We start from the raw sequence: 18,029 nt of genomic DNA, 5'->3' as shown, positions 1-18,029 counted from the left end.
AAGAATTTCCCGTGGAATTTAAAGAGTAGATTAAGTAAAGTTTTAATAGAGAAAAATAAAATGAAATTAAGGGAATGGATGAGAGGGATGAATACACGCGGGCAGTTGGAAGAGGTTTAAAAGACAAAAAATTAACCTGGTTAAACTATTGGCAATTGGAACAATGGACCAAAAATTTGATAAGAGAAAATGGAGATTGTAGAGAGTTGTCGAAGTTTGAGGAACTAATTGTTAAAAAAGAAATTGATAAGGGAGAAAGTAAAGTAATAAAAGGTTTAATGAGTGAGATATATAGAATATTGCTCGAGAAAGGGTTGACGAACAACTCAGGAAAATTAGTGTGGGAGACAGGTTTGAAGGTACAAATAGGAAAGCAGAGTTGGGAAGGATTATGGAGACAAAGAGTGTTAAGAAATATGTCAGTGAGAATAAGAGAGAATTATTATAAAATCATATGGAGGTGGTACCTAACCCCGGTTAGATTAAATAAGATAAACAAGCAGCACTCAGCAAATTGTTGGAGAGGTTGTGGGGAAAAAGGAACATATTTACATATGTGGTGGGAATGCAAATTTGTGCAAAAATTGTGGAAGATGGTGTTCTCTGAGATTGAAGAAATTGTTGGGAAGATAGAAGAGACACCAAGAGTAGCATTACTCTCACTATTTGAAGATTTAAAGTGTGAAAAAGAAATTAAGGAATTGATAACAAATTTGCTGACTGCAGCAAGGTTAATTGTAGCTAGGAACTGGAAGATTCAAGGTGATTATTGTATTGAAGAATGGTATAAAGAAGTATGGGATATTGCTATTAATGATAAATTGACATGTAATATTAATTTAAGTAAGAAGAGGTATAGCAAAAACGAATGAATTTGATGGAATTTGGAAACAGTTCCTAATATTTGTGTTCTCTAAGGGAAGTGGGAAACCACCATCAGAAGAGGCGTTAAGATTCTGGAAACAGGAATGATCCCAAAGGGAAGGGGGAGCACTTGTTGGATTATGTTGGATTATGTTATGGATAAAGTATTATATGTAAACATCTATATATTCAAATTTGTTATGTATTTGATTTTTTTTCTCTTCTATGTATGGTATGTCAAATTGTTATATTTGTTTGTTGTATTTAGTAGTCTAGTAAAAAATAAAAAAGGGGAAAAAAGAAATGTAATTAATAATAAATAAATAAATAATTTGATCCATCCTTTTGCAGGGTCTGCATCACCATCCATTGGGGAAGGAAAGTGTTCATTCTCCTTCCTTCTGTCACCATACAGATAACATTTAGTGTGAACCAAGTGCTCCATATAGATTACACGGAAACTCTGTTTATGTGATCTTTCCCAGGTCACATGAACTTGCATGGAGCCCTTGGTTTACATTAGATGTGTATGTAGTATGGAAGGAGAGGGGAGCAAGCTCACTCCCTCACCATGATTATGGGGAAGACTAGAGCAAAAAGGGGCACATATGTTAAGAATAAAGACCAGCTCACGGTGATTTCTGACACTATCCCAAACGAGATCAAACTGGAACACAGAACTATACAAGGGTCCTAGCCCCCCATAACACTGACAATGCTAGAACATCTCAGCTGCTTTACTCAACATGACTGTGTTGAGGTAAGATGACTGAAGTGACCCTAAAGCTGCAATTATCTTACTGGAAGAAATCAATAGGACTTATTCTGTGACTAAATCTAATACTGGACCATGCCATTAACTTGAAGTAATAAAGAACAGTTTGCACCATTTAGCTGGAGTAGCTACAAGTGTCTACTCCTATTTGTTCTTTTAATGAAATGCAACATATTTTGATGCATTAAAAAAGAGCTGTTGAGAAAACCAGCCTGCCTAGCAAGCAACAGATTACACTGTTACCTTCCTTGAAAAACAGCATGATACAGAATCAATACATAGCTTTCATTAACAACAACAAGATAGCATCATAATCTACTTCCCTTCACATTACACTTGTTCTTCTCCAGGCAGCTCTCTTTGAAAGAGGGCAAACTGTTATTTTTCTTCTTTTCCTCTCCCCAGTGGATATTAGGTGCTTTTTTCTGGTTGACAGCTAAAAATTATTTCACCCTGCTTTATCTTGCAGGGGAAACTATAACTTTTATACAATGGCTACTTAGTTTGCAGATATTCCTGTTTAGTAACATTGTTTTCAAACTTACCTCTGTACAGATGAGAGTAAGTGCTTGGGCCCATGGGCAATATTCCTAACTATCCAGAATTCTGAGATTTAAAAACCTCCCAATGATCTCCGCTGGTTTGAGTGTAACACTAAACCTCAGTTCAGCATTACAGGAACAAGCCTGCTTGAGCCTTGGGCTTAAATGCTTTCTCCTCTTTCTCCAGCATGTGCCAGCAAAAATGTGCCACTTCTAGGTTTAAACTAACTTTGGTTTGTCATTACAACTGACAACTAACTGTGGATGGTTTAAACCATGCTTACTGAAAGAAACAAAGATCACATTGTGGTTTCCAATCTTGGCTTGTTTCAATAAAGCCAGGGGTGCGGAACTCCCCACAGGCTAGATGTTGTAAGTGGACTTGGCCATGGCCACTGACTTCAGTGAGTATGGCCACACTAATTTATGTATTTCCTCACCAATTTTCACTTACCCATATTGAGGAAAGCCATGGAGTTCCATGCCTCTCTTCAGCATGGAAAAAAGAACTTGGTCAACACTGGGAGAATTGGCTCCTCCCAGTGACAGCCAAGTCCCTGGGTTCACACCCCATTTGTCTGTGAACAGGCTTGGCAGTGTCAGGCATCTTCTCTGTGGACCTCTCGCTATCTCTGCAGACCTCTCGCCATCCCCATCTAGAGCGGCAAGAGGTGCATGAAAGGAGACTCGGCAGTGTCAGGCATCTTCTCTGTGGACCTCTTGCTATCTCTGCAGACCTCTCGCCATCCCCATCTAGAGCGGCAAGAGGTGCATGAAAGGAGACTCGGCAGTGTCAGGCATCTTCTCTGTGGACCTCTCGCTATCTCTGCAGACCTCTCACCATCCCCATCTAGAGCGGCAAGAGGTGCATGAAAGGGGACTTGGCAGTGTCAGACACCTCCTCCTCAGGAGAGGGCCGTGGCTCAGTGGTAGAGCCCTTGCTTTGCATGCAGAAGGTCCCAGGCTCAATCCACGGCATCATCAGGTAGGGCAGGAAGAACTCCTGCCTAAAACTCTGAGGAGCTGCTGCTGCTCAGTGTCAACAACACTGGGCTAGATGGACAAAGGGTCTGACTCAGTATAAAGCAGCTTCCTAGGTTCCTATGACTCAGCCAGTCTCCACTGTTATCTCCGATCTGACAATAGGACTTCACAACTGGGAGTGGCGAGAGGCACATGAAGGACACCTGTTCTCTCTGATCTGATGGTAGGGCTTTCCCTGCATGCCTTACTGAGAGGGGGGAGTGGTGCACTGAGAAATCCTTGTGTTATCTGCAATCTGAAATTCCCTCCCCCCGGGGTGAGGCTTAAAGGCCATGCTCCCCTTCCTCAGACTGGAGATCTCAACAGGCCAAACTAGGCTTGCAGGCTGCTGGGGTTTCTGCATTTCTGTTTTAAAATAACTGCAGTCTGCCCTTATTAGATGTAAGGACAAACCAAAGTTACTTTAACCCAGAAAGCAAATGCTGCCAGTCTCCTCCTTTGATACATGTTGAAGGAGAGGGGAGAAGGAAATGTTTGAGCCAGACCAGGCTCATTTCCGAGGCTCGAGAAGGCTCATTCCCATAACACCAATCAATAGTTTAGCATTATGTTTGAACCAGGCCATAGTTATACCATTTTGCACTCCAGGAAAAAATTAAACCCCTGCAGCAAAATGCTCAAACCAAAAAATGCTAGACCAGGGATCATATGCTTTATTATCACTACTTTGTTTTTGGAAAATTAGTTTAATTATGCTCTAGCAACACAGCACAGTTCAGGCAACAAACTCTATTGTGTGGAGAGGTGTTACCTGGCCCCTGGGTTGACTATGCTGGTCCAGATTAGTCAATTCTTCCTTTTGGGCAGTTTTCCATTTCCTAAGCCGGACACACAGCAGGGGTGTTTGGACAATCACAAGGGGAAAGGGGTGCTGGGGCAGCGGGGGTGGCTTTGCACCCACCCTACTGGTGGGGTCAGAGTGAGAAGCCATGATGACTTCCTTTCCCCCTGTGATCATCTGAATCCAGACAGTGTCTCCACTGCATCAGCGATCTTCTCATTTTCATTCTTCCCACTTTCCACTGAAGTTTACATCAATGGACAAAGCTGCTACAGTCAGCCTCTTCATCTTTCTGGCACCTCCAACCTAATAACATTTAGCATTTAAAATGTTCAAACTGCTTCACATACCCTATCTTGTTGAAACCTTTAAAAAAACTTTGTAAGATAGATCAAGTATTATCCCCATTTTGTACGGTGCTGGTGGTGAGGCTGAAAGTGTGTTGTTCTGACTAAGGCCACGTATTGTGTTTATAACACAGAGAGCTGAGAGTCAACTGGGAACTTCCTAATTTGTAGCTTAATCTCTTAGCCACTTACATCACCTCTCAAAAGCCTTCCACTAATTCTGTTACCAGAGGTTTTAAGACCCCAAATTTCCAGCAATAGCAAATAGAAGGCCCGGAGATCAAGTACTATTTATTGGTGATGCTGTTGGGTTGGTTAGGTGGAGGCAAATGAATTAAGATGGAGATCAGCAGCAAGTAGGAAAAGTTTTTGAGAGGACAAATGGGCAGGAGATGGGACTCCAGTCACCACCTTCTCAATGTAGCCTCCAAAATGGAGTTGCAGACTTCTGCCATATTCCAAAATACAGACTTCCTATTTCCTCTATTTTCACATCAAAATGAGAGAAATTCTCAATGAAAACTGTCCTGGACCTGTTGTCACTTGTGATGCAGGCAGCACAGGTCCCAGTCGGCTCCTCACTCTGCTCGTAGTAGTGGGCGTCCACATGAGCTTCTGCAGTTTTCTTCTTCAGGATCTCACCAAACTTATCTGTTCCAATGCACCCAAAAAATGTTGCAGCTTTGTAAGGGATCTGGATCATCCACTACAGTCAAAAAAAGAGAAGGGAAAAGGAACTGTCACTTAGAATGTTTGAAACCATGTATTTATTGTTATGTCTATATATATAGCACTTATTTTTAAAAACAAAAAACACAGCAACGGGTACACACATATCATAAAAAAGCTAAAAACTATTTAAATGTAAATACCAAACTAACTGGTTCATGGTTTCATTCCTCTTATTTTCAGATCCTAAGGGATTAGATATTACCCTATTTCTTCGATTCTAAGACGCACCTTTTCCCCATATAAACATCTCTAAAAATGGGGTGCGTCTTAGAATCGCGGGTGTGTCTTAGGTTTTTTTTTCTGTTGTGGTACTGAAATTAGTGTGCGTCTTACAATCGATGGCATCTTACAATCGAAGAAATACGGTATGTTCCAATTTTGATTTACCATAGATTTTGAATATTATCAGGTCTTTAATCCAGCTAATTAGATCTTCTTTAGAGATCCCTATAGGGAAGAATAGATAACATCTGAAGGGCCATTCGTGCTTTGATAAGGAATGCCAACTCTAAAAGAGATCAAACAATAAACAAGGAGAATGAAATCAAATTTTATGGCCCCAAATTTAGAAGGATTTTTAAGACCTAAAAAAGGAATATAAATTAGTCTTAAAAGGCGGTGCAGGGGGGAGAACCTTGGACGGATTTGGCTGAGGCAATGGCGGCTAAAGATCAGGCAACATTTTGGCAAATAGTCAGTTTTGGTAAGAGGCCCAAGAGTTCCATAATAAAAAAAGGGTGAGTTATTTTCATTGTATTGTATTTTTTTTTAAAAAAAAACCACCCCACAGCCCCAACACAAATGTTTTAGAACCTCGCCTTGAGTTAGATAACCTAGATAACAGGGTCACCAGTTGCTGAAGTCCAAATAGGAGATAAGTTAAATGATATCCTTGCATTCATTCCTATCTAGATAGAACATCACCAATTTTATTTGAAATCAAAATGTTTTCAGCAAACTCAGATAATAATACGAAACCAAGATGGCGAAGGTTTGCAATACTTTTAAATAACTGCTTGCTAAACAATAAATCGCAAAAATAGACAAACTATCCTTATCTCCCCAAACTTTGATCTGATCCATCAAGTAAAAGAAAGTTAGGGTTCTTTTAAGAAAAACTTGATTAATATAGTAGGAAAAAAGACATCAATGATGCAACACTTGCTGCACCTCGGCTCAACACCTGCTGCACCCTGTGAGCACCTACCTGTCTCTACCTGCCTGCTGGTCAGCCTGTTTGCAGGCAGGGGCTGCTGCCACCTGTGCTCCCAGAGGTTTGGCCCTGCAAGAGGCTTCTTAGCTGCAGAGGCCCAAGGCGCTGCCAGGAGGGACTCTGCTCAACATCTGCTGCACCCTGTGAGCACCTACCTGTCTCTGCCTCCTTTCTTTTTTTCTGGGGTTCTGAAACTATGTGCCTGGGAGGGAGGATACAGAGCCGGGAGGGAGAATCTGAGGGAGACCCAATAAATGTAGTGACAGGTAGGGGGAGATATGGTGTTGTGAGAACTTGCCAGGTAAGGGGAACGCAGCCCAGACAGTTAATGGCTGTGCCATGTTCCAGTCCTCAATGCACTCGCAGGTTTGTTGGTTGCTCTATCACCCAGCCCTCAAGCCTCCAGATGCTGCCAGATCAGTGCATAAAAGACCTCCCTCATCCATGACTTAATTGTGGATGAGGCAGCCAATCTGGCATGTATAACTGAGACCTGAGTAGGTGAGCAGGGAGGAGTCAGTCTCTCCCAGCTATGCCCACCAGGGTACTTGGTTCAGCATCAGGGTAGACCTGAGGGCCGGGAAGGGGGGGGTTGCTGTGGTCTATAGGAATTCCATCTCCCTCTGCAGGCTCCTTGTCCATGTGACTACTGGTCTGGAATGTTTGCACTTTGTGTTGTGTCAGTGGGACAGATTAGGGATTCTGTTGGTATACCGCCCACCCCGCTGCTCAACAGACTCCCTAGGTGAGCTGATGGAGGTGGTCTTAGCTGCACTGCTGAGATCCCCCAGACTGTTGGTTCTGGGGGATGTCAATATTCATGCCGAGGGCGCCTTATCCAGGGCGGCTCAGGATTTCATAATCTCCATGACAACCATGGGACTGTCCCAACATGTCATCGGCCCAACACATGTAGCAGGGCATACTCTAGACCTGTTTTTCACAAATGGACATGGAGATGGTGATCTGAAAGTGGGGGACCTTCCATCAGTCCCTTTGTCGTGGTCAGATCACTGCCTGCTGAGGTTTAGACTTACAGCAGCTTTTCCCCTCTGCAAGGGTGGGGGACCTATTAAGACGGTCTGCCCCTGGAGACTAATGGATCCAGATGGTTTCCAAAGGGCTCTGTGGAGTTTTCCAACTGATAGGGCTGGCTCTCCTGTCGAAACCCTGGTTGATCTGTGGAATGCAGAAATGACCTGGGTGGTTGACACCATTGCTCCTGAGCACCCTGTCCTGAGTAGAGCTCGTACAGCTCCGTATTATACCCCAGAGCTGAGAGAGATAAAACAAAATAGGAGATGGCTTGAGGGCAGATGGAGATGAACTCCTAGTGGATGCAACCATACACTGGTAAGTGCCTATAGTAAGGCATATTCAGGGGCAGTGAGGGCAGCAAAAAAACAATACTTTGCTGCCACTATTAAATCCTCAACTGCTGCTCAGCAGGACTTTCCAGAGTTGTCTGGGGGCAATTACATGCCGGCCCCAAGGACATGGTAGAACCATCTGAGGCCCGCTGTAATGAATTTGCTAGGCACTTCCAGAATAAAATCTTTTGCATCTACCAGGACTTAGACTCCAGAGTTATAGCAGTCAAATCTTGTCCAGCCTTATCCAGTTTCTTTGGATGAGTTTCAGTTGGTACAGCTCAAGGATGTTGACAAGGCGCTTGGACAGGTTCATGCAACCACCTCTGTACTGGATCCTTGCCCCTCTTGGCTAATAAAAGCTAGCAGGGATGGAACAGCCGGCTGGGCCAAGGAAGTGATTAATGCCTCCCTGTGAGAGGGAGTGGTCCTGGGCCGCCTGAAAGAGGCGGCAGTGAGATCACTCCTGAAGAAACCTTCCTTGGACCAAAAAAATTTAGCAACTATAGGCCGGTGGCAAATGTTCTATTCATGGGCAAGGTCCTTGAGCGGGTGGTTGTAGGCCAACTCCAGACACTCTTGGATGAGACTGATTATCTGGATCCATTTCAGTTGGGTTTCAGGCCTGGTTTTGGCACGGCAACAGTCTTGTTCGCCCTGTATGATGACCTATGTCGGAAGAAAGACAGGGGGAGTGTGACTCTGTTGATTCTCCTTGATCTCTCAGCAGCTTTCGATACCATCGACCATGGTATCCTTCTGGAATGACTGGCTGAGTTGGGAGTGGGAGGCACGGTATTGCAGTGGTTCCGCTCCTACTTGGCGGGCCAGTTCCAGAAAGTGGTGCTTGGGGAACATTGCTCAACCCCATGGATTCTCCAATATGGGGTTCCGCAGGGATCAGTCTTGTCCCCCTTGCTGTTTAATATGTACATGAAACTGTTGGGTGCGATCATCTGGAGTTTTGGAGTGCGTTGTCATCAGTATGCTGATGACACACAGCTCTACTTCTTCTTTTCATCTTCATCAGGTGAGGCTGTGCCAGGCTACAACAATGGACTGGATGAGGGCTAATAAACTGAAACTCAATCCAGACAAGACTGAGATGCTGCTGGTGGGTGGTTCTTCTGACTGGATGGTGGGTGTTCAACCTGTTCTGGATGGGGTTGCACTCCCCCTGAAGGAACAGGTTCATAGCTTGGGGGTTCGCCTAGAACCATCTCTGTCAATTGAGGCTTAGGTGGCCTCAGTGACATGGAGTGCCTTCTACCAACTCTGTTTGGTGGCACAGCTGCGCCGCTATCTGGACAGGGATAACCTAGCTTCAGTTGTCCATGCTCTGGTAACCTCCAAATTAAATTACTGCAGCCTTTGAAGTTCAGAAGCTGCAGCTTGTGCAAAACGCAATGGCCAGATTGAGAACTGGAACTAGAAGGTTCGAACATATAACACCAATTCTGGCCCACTTGCATTGGCTGCCTAATATGTTTCTAAGCCCAATTCAAGGTGCTGGTTTTAACCTATAAAGCCTCACATGGCTTGGGACCACAATACCTGATGGAACACCTCTCCCGACATGAACCTACCCGTACACTGCGCTCAACATCTAAGGTTCTCCTCTGAGTCCCTACTCCGAGGGAAGCTCCAGGGATGGCAACAAGGGAGAAGGCCTTTTCAGTGGTGCCCCCCCCCCCCAATTATGGAATGATTTCCCCGATGAGGCTCGCCTGGCGCCAACATTGTTATCTTTTCGGCGGCAGGTCAAGACTTTTCTCTTCTCCCAGGCATTTAACAACATATGCTAAGTTTGTTTTTTAATGGATCCCAGAACTGTTGATTAAATGGATACTGTTTTTTATACTTTTAAAATATATTTTTGATGGTTTTAAATTTTGTATACTTTTTAATGTTCACTGTTTTTAACTTTTGTAAACTGCCAGAGAGCTTCAGCTATGGGGCGGTATATAAATTTAATAAATAAATAAAAGGAGAGAAAATATAGAGCTATTATTAGCTAATGGAAATAGCATGAGACACAATCTCTAAGTACCAGGGTTGATATGAATTGGTCAGTTAAAAATGGATTTTTTAATTTTAAATTGCTTTTGATTTTTTTTAAATCATACATCATAAATAAAATATTAAATTCCTCTTTAAGTTAAAGAACAACAACATAGTTACAATTAAATATCATAATAAACATGCTAAGCCTACACATACAGTCTCATAAAAATTAAATTGCCTACCAATCACACATGGCTATTAATTTCAGTTTTTCATCTCATGAAAATAGTTTTGGCCAGCCAGCTCTTGCCTCTTATAAGTTCTGGGCTCTCAGTTTCTATGACTAAAGTCACAAGTGCAAAGACACAGGCTAGATAGGATTGTTGTTCTGTGCTTATGTACTGGTGGACCAAGCAAGGCAGAGGAATCATAGAATCATAGAATCATAGAATAGCTGAGTTGGAAGGGGCCTACAAGGCCATCGAGTCCAACCCCCTGCTCAATGCAGGAATCCCTGAAAAGCATCCCTGACAGGTGGTAGACAATGCCACAGAACTGAAAATTGATCCTTCATTCACTAAAGTCTCAATTGGAGAGCCTCTCATTTCTCTTAGTCACAGTGTAATAAACAATTTGTCAACAGATCAAACATATGGGTACAGAATGACACAGGCCATAAGGACAGGAGAACTCCCTATAGATCTCGCCCTTCTTGAAATTGGTCCAGTGTGTCACTCGAGATGGTTAACAGCTGCAAACAGGATTTGCCGTATATGGGTATCAACACATGATTTTAAGGGCAAAACCCGCCAGAACTTAAGACCGATAGTAGAGTACGTTGTTGGTGTGTACTTTCCCTGCTGGTTCCAGATCAAAGTAAAACACTCTTGGGTGGAAGGCCCACGCCATGTGTTGTTCCAGCTCTTCAGACTCCAAAAGAAAGCTGTAGTGGATGCTCTTTTGCCAACCATCCAGCATTCAGCATGGTATACATTCAGCGAAATGATCGTTCAGACACTCTTGTGCTCCAGTGACGGTAATGAGAGAAAAGCTGGTGTGCAGAAGATGGTTGACTTAAGGAGTGGAAATGATGATTTCCTGGGAGATCTTTCTGTACGTCCCATAAAGACTCCTATTAAGCCTGCTGCTACTTCCCTGTTAGAACTCATAGATTGGTCTGAAAATGTATATGAACTTTCCTTGACATGCAAACTGTCGATATCAGAAGTCAAGAAGTTCATTAATGAACCTATGCAAGTTCCAAAGTGGCCCTGTCATGCTCAGTCTGTAGAAAGAATCGTCAAACAAGTCACAGAGGCAGCAGGCTAAGTATATAGAGCTGAGAAATGTGAGAGATATATCAGAGGTCAAGAAGCAAGTCGGCAGTTGATGTCTAAGAATGAATCAAAACAAGACTTAATGAAACTTATTGCATAATTTTTAAAGGGATGTGATTACATTTTGTTGTTCTTTGTTTAGAAAGATATGTTTTATGGCAACTGCATGTTTTATACAACAGAAAATAAATGCTTCTTAGCATTATACACTGTTTTCCAAGAGCAGTGAATATGCGTTTTGTTCAAGTGCCGATTTACCGAGCTAAATGTTGTCCAATCAAAAAAATAATGGATTTGAATTCCTGACATCAAAAGACATATTTTTAGATCCCCTAATTCAAAAATTTGTGAAAAATAATTTTTAACCCTCTAAATGACACGCCCTACTCAGGCACTATCCAGAGTTCAGGCAAGCAGGGCCATTTACAGGTTATTCAGAGGCCTCTGGCAGTAGCTGAAGATCTCAAGCTGGGTGTACTATTGACCAACTTGGCTGCCAAATTTTAACTAGTTGAAGTTTCTGGACAAGGCAAAAAGGTAGTCCTATGTACAGCGCATTGCAGAAGTCAGGCCTCGAAGTTATTAGCACATGAACTACCATCTTTAGGTCTTCTGACTCTAGGAAGGGACGCAGCTGGCGTATCAGCCGAAGCTGATAGTAGGCACTCCTGGCCGTCGCATCTATCTGGGCTGTCATTTGGAGCAACGGATCCAGGAGCACCCCTAAACTGCGAACACAGTCTTTCAGGGGGAGTGTAATCCCATCCAGAACCGGTTGACGCACCTCCAAACCTAGGTTGTGGCCTTTGACAGCAAGCACCTCCGCCTTGTCTGGATTCAGCTTCAGTTGGTTTTTCCTCATCCAGCCCATTACTGCCTCCAAGCATTCATTCAGAGGAGACCCACTATCCTAAGCTGATGCTGTTGTCGAAGGCATAGAGAAATATATTTGGGTGTCATCAGCATACTGATAGCACCCCGCCCCATGCCTCCAGATGATCTCTCCCAGCGGTTTCATGTAAATATTAAATAGCATTGGGGAAAGGATGGCACCTTGTGGTACACCACACAGCAGCTCCTTCTTTGAATGGCGCCTCGAAAGATTAAGGAAGCAACACTTATTAATAAACCCAAACCAGAGATCATTGTGAAGGATGAGATGAAACAAGCCATGATTTTCATGAAGGCAGCTTGATTGGCTGATGGTTCTTAGTCTTGCTTTCCCACACTGAGGTTGGGATAGTTCCTAATTTGTTCTGCCTCTGATTTGTGACTGAAGCTGGTGTTTTATACCAAAATTCTTCGCCAGTGATTGAATCAGCAAATATGAATACAGCTTCCCTATAACCGCCAGGTTCCCATGGCCAACTCTGGAGAGACCTGAAAGAGCTGGGAATGCATTGCACAAAACCAACTGGATAACGTGTTCCCCTCTGTGGGATCGTTCAGTATAGCACCAATAATCAAATGAAGTCTATTAAGATCTCTTTATGATCATCCCAGAGTGCAGGACACAGAACACTAGGCTCAAGTCACAGGAAACCAGGTTCCGGCCGGACACCAAGAAAAACCTCCCGACTGTTAGAGCAGTACGACAATTACCTAGATAGGTCGTGGGCTCCCCAATACCAGAGGCATTCAAGAGGCAGCTGGACAACCATCTGCCAGGTACGCTCCAAGGTGGACTCCTGCACTGAGCAGGGGGCCGGACTCGACAGTCCCACAGGCCCCTTCTAACTCTGCTATTCTATGATTCTATTTCTCTTTTTTATCATATAAAAATGAAGTCTTGCAGAAAACACACACAAACTAAATACCTCGATAACAGGGCAGTCTAGAGGGTTTTATAAGCATAGTTGGAAGTGAAGCAGGAATGTACTGACTATGCTGCAATCTCTAACCAAAAATAATATAGAAACATAAAACCTATGAGGAGGTGGAAGTCAAATCAGTTATTGCTTAAAACAGAGCACCGGTTGGAAGGAGACACAAAACTAAGGAGATAGGAAAGAAAGACAATATCGCAGGGTGGATTAAAATTGCTGCTTAAAAGAAATAAAATAGATTCCTTTTCAGCCTAGTGCTCTGCGCCTTCATTGAGCATCTTCGGGAAAATTCTTTAGCTAGAGGCGTTTTGGCGGGAACCCCTCCCCCACTGTCAACAGCTCATGCTCCAACGGTTCCCACCTTCCCCTCAGTCTCATGAGACCCCCATAGCAATCTCACACTTCAGGGATCCATCTCTAGTAATACAGAAAAACATTCTGACGCCAGAGAGGGGATGGTGGTGGGGGGGTGTTGTGTGAATGCACAGATGACCACTCGAAGAACTACAGTTACAGGTAAGTAACCTGTCTTTCTTCTTCGTGGTCTCTGTGCTTCACACACAGGCGACTAGCAAGCTCACTTACTGGAGGTGGGCTGGTGTCTAGGTTAAGATGGATGATAGTACCGAGATCACATTACGCCAGTCCTTTTACAACTTCATTGGCTGCCAGTCCAGGGCCGGGCCCAATTCAAAGTGCTGGTATTGACATTTAAAGCCCTAAACGGTTTGGGGCCAGGTTATTTGAAGGAACGCCTCCTCCCATATGTACTTGCCCGGACCTTAAGATCATCTACAGGGGCCCTTCTCCGTGAGCCCCTGCCAAAGGAAGTGAGGCAGGTGGCTACTAGGATGAGGGCTTTCTCCGCTGTGGCACCCCGGTTGTGGAATGAGCTCCCCAGAAAGGTCCGCCTGGCGCCTACACTGTACTGCTTTCGTCGCCAGCTTTTTATTCTCTCAGTATTTTAACACTTAATTTTAACTTAAATTTAAATTTTACTGTTCTAACTCTGTATTTTAATCTTATATCAATTTTGTTGCGTGGCTTTATCCTGGTTGTGCTTTTTATACTGTATTTTGTAATTGTGCTTTTAACATGTTGGTTGTTTTATTATGGTTTTAACTTTTGTGAACCGCCCAGAGAGCTTCGGCTATTGGGCGGTATAAAAATGTAATAAATAAATAAATAAATAAATGCTGTATCAGCTCTTGCTCTCACATCCAGTCGGGGATGCTGAATGAAAGTCGATGCATTGGACCAAGTTGCAGCCTTACAGACATCAGGAAGCGCAATCCCTCTTTCGAAGGCAGCTGAGGTCGATAGCGCCCTAGTGGAGTGAACCCTTATTGGTTCCGAAAGCTGCATGCCCACAATCTGGTGTGCCAACTGAATGATCTTCACCACCCATGACGAGAAACACTGTGTTGAAATAGGCATGCCCTTTTGTTTCCCTCCATAACAAATAAAAAGCCTTGGTGACTTTCGAAAAGACTTCGTCCTTCTCTTATAAAACGCTATCGCTCTCCTGACATCTAAGGCGTGAATAGTAGTTTCTAATGGTGTTGTGGGCAAAGCAAAAAAGGTAGGCAGAATTATGTCCTGGCTTATATGATATTCTGTTACCACCTTAGGTAAGAATGTTAGGTCTGGTCTTAAAAAGACCTTGTCTCTATGAAAAACTAAGTAGGGGGTGTAGTATTTATGGTTTCATATATCTGAAGAACTTCCTACAGCCAGCATACGAAGAATAACCTTTATTTCAAGTGAGTCATGATACATACAAAAACTGCCTCTCCCATGTCAGGTGAATGCATTTATACAAATCACTAGAACACTCACTCAAGTCAATTAACCCAATCAGCATACAATCATTATATCTTTCCTTTTTCCTATTTTTTCAATTTTCGTACCCAAATCTTAGAGGTTTTCTCACAATTCTTCCTCTAGACGTGATTACTGGTTTCTCCTCCAGCTCCATCTTTTTTTTTCTTCATTCTGTTCCATATTTACACTTCCACCACCTTCTTTCTCACTCTCCCTATCATGACTTTCCTCACTCATCCTTTTCCCAGACGTTTGTAAGTCCTTTCTATTTCTCCTATATAACTTTTCATCCTGCGTTTCCACCACATATGATCTAGGATTTTGATGATGCTCAATTACTTTTGCTGGTTGCCATATTCCTTCTTTCTGAATAGTATCTCTTTCTCCCACATCCAGTGGTGGCAATAGCTTAGCCCCACAATCATCATAATTTTTCTGCTTTTTCTGTCTTTTTAACTGTTCTTGCACCCTACTATGTGAAATACCTTCTGGTTGCAGCAATGTCTTTGCTACAGGTAATCTTGTTCTCAACCTTCTTCCCATTAGTAGCTGTGCTGGGGACTGATTATCTAGCATAGGTGTATTTCTAAGATCTAACAGGCAAAGATATATATCTGTATTATCCAAGCTACTCTTCTTTAAGACCTTTTTGACTGTTTGAATAGTTCTTTCAGCCATTCCGTTTGATCTTGCACAATATGGACTAGAAGTGACATGCACAAAATTCCATTCTTTTGCAAACATTCTGAATTCCTTAGAGTTAAATTGAGGACCATTATCAGATATTACAGTTTCAGGTATGCCATGTCTAGCAAATACAGATTTACAATGCACGACCACACATTTACTAGTTAGCATTTCCAATGCACAAATTTCCACAAATTTTGAATAATAATCTACTATCAAAAGATATTCTTTCCCATGAAACTCAAATAAATCTATTCCCAGCTTCTGCCAGGGTCTTTCTGGTATTTCATGAGGCAACATTAGTTCCTTTTGATTATTATTTCTGAAATTTTGACATATCTTACAAGATTGTATTAATCCTTCTATTTGCATGCACATACCTGGCCAAAACATCGCATCTCGAGCTCTTCTCTTACATAACTAAGAGGGCCATACACCCAGATGGGTGATCAAAGATTGCAAAAGATAAATAAAAGAATGTAAACCGCAAAGATTGAATAATTACAAACTAAAGAAACAGGAAAGAAAGAATACAAGTAGAAAAGAATAGGAAAATAGAAACAAACACCTCCTCAGAATTTTACAATGTTTAGCGAAGCTTCCCTTAAGGTGCTACCACAATGGTGGTCGAAAGAGACTGAGGGGAAGGCAGGAACCGTCGGAGCATGCGCTGTTGACAGTTGGGGGGAAGTTCCCACCAAAACGCCTCTAGCTATAAAAGTTTCCTGAAGATGCTCTACGCAGGCACAGAGCCCATGTGTGTGAAGCAGAGACCATGAAGAAGAACAATAATTTTAAAACTTTGAACTTAAAAAACAAAATCCTAAAAAAATCAACAGATGAACGGATCTGATTCAAACTTGGCATGGTTAAATCTCTCCTTAAGAGCTATCATGGTGCCAACTTCCAGCTCTTTACCTTTAACAATGTCATTTTTTTAAAAAAAAAAATTTAAAACCTCAAACTTTAAAAAAATCCTAAAACTCAATGGATGAACAGATCTGCTTCAAACTTGGCATAGCTAAAGTCCTTCTTAAGAGCAATCATGGTGCCAAGTTTCATTTCTTTACCTCAAATTTTAAAAAAATCCTAAAAATCAATGGATGAATGGAACTGTTTCAAATTTGGGATGGCTAAAGCCCTACCTAAAAGCTATCACGTGCCAAGTTTCATCTCTTTATCTTTAAAAATGATGGTTTTAAAAATAATATTTTTAAAACCTCAAATTTTAAAAAATTCCTAAAAAATCAACAGGTGAACGGATCTGTTTCACATTTGGTATGGCTAAAGCCCTACCTAAGTGCTACCATCGTGCCAAGTTTCATGTCTTTGACTTTAAAAATGAAGGAGCTATAAGCATTTTTGTTAATTCCCATTAAAGTAGAGCTGCCCTTTGGCTGGGGAAGATGGGAAAAATCCAGATTTTTCTTCAAATTTCATAATTTCCCCCCTTCCTGGATTTGTTACCAAAAATCCTGACAAATCCGGGTTTTTCCTGTCATATGGTAAAGACAGGTTGTTTACCTGTAACTGTAGTTTTTCGAGTGGTCATCTGTGTAGTCACACATATGGGCTCTGCGCCTGCGCGGGGCCAGCTTCGGAAACTTCACTAGCTGAAAATCTTTTGGGGCGGGAACCCCTCCCCCACCGTCCACTGAGCATGCTCAGGGGTTCCCGCCTTATCTCCTCAGTTCCTGAAACCGCCTAAACAGTCTCACTGAGGTAAACCACCAGGTAATCAAAAATGACACCATAGTCAGGACGGTGGGAGGGTTGTGTGGCTGCACAGATGACCACTCCAAGAACTACAGTTACAGGTAAGCAACCTGTCTTTCTTCTTCGTGGTCTCTGTGCATCACACATATGGGCGAATAACAAGCTGACTTGCCAAAGGTGGGTGGTGTCAGGTGATAGATGAAATTCAAAGTATTGCCGATAAAACAGCACACCCAAAAGCACAATCTCTACGTGCTCTGATGTCCAGGCGGTAGTGACTGGCGAAGGTCAGAGGTGTTGACCAGGTAGCCGCTTTGCAGAGATCTGGTAAGGCGACTCCTCTTTCAAAAGCCGTAGAAGTGGCCACTCCTCTCATAGAGTGGGACCGTACTCTACCCTCCAACGGGAGGCCAGCAAGTTCATAGGCGAATTTAATAGTCTGAATGACCCAAGCAGATATTCTCTGCGGAGATGTTTGAAGTCCTTTTTATTTGCCCCCGTAACAAACAAAAAGTCTTTGGGATCTCCGGAGGGTAGCAGTTCTGGACTGGTAAAAGGCGAGAGCACGTCTAACATCCAGTGTATGCAGAGTTGACTCAAGGGGAGATGTCGGCGAAGGGAAAAAACTTGGCAGTGTGATATCTTGTCCAAGATGAAAAGACGATACAACCTTCGGAAGAAAGGCCGGGTCCGGTCTAAGGACCACCTTGTCAGCATGAAACACCGTATAAGGTGAGTCTATACAGAGTGCTGCTAGTTCTGATGCACGTCTAGCAGACATAATGGCAATAAGGAATGCCACTTTAAAAGTTAGGAACTGAAAGTCTGTTGTTGCTAGAGGTTCGAAGGGCTTGGCAGACAACACTTTAAGCACCACGGAAAGGCTCCATTGGGGAACAAAGGAGCGAATTGGTGGGATGGTATTCTTCATATCCTTCATAAATAGTTTTACTAACGGGTGGGTGAA

The 18,029-nt window shown here is 42.8% G+C and overlaps 1 protein-coding gene across 2 annotated transcripts in view; it reads right to left on the bottom strand.

Annotated features, from left to right (window-relative positions):
- The window catches only part of ADK (adenosine kinase), a 518,244-nt gene that overhangs the window by 291,607 nt on the left and 208,608 nt on the right, over nt 1-18,029 (bottom strand). For both annotated transcript variants that reach the window (XM_063128876.1, XM_063128877.1), the window contains exon 5: nt 4,887-5,059. In XM_063128876.1, coding sequence (XP_062984946.1) covers nt 4,887-5,059 — 173 coding nt within the window. The remainder of the gene's footprint in view (nt 1-4,886; nt 5,060-18,029) is intronic.

Source organism: Elgaria multicarinata, chromosome 6 (genome assembly GCF_023053635.1).
Source record: "Elgaria multicarinata webbii isolate HBS135686 ecotype San Diego chromosome 6, rElgMul1.1.pri, whole genome shotgun sequence".
Lineage (NCBI taxonomy): Eukaryota > Metazoa > Chordata > Lepidosauria > Squamata > Anguidae > Elgaria > Elgaria multicarinata.
This window is presented reverse-complemented; position numbering and strand designations above follow the sequence as displayed.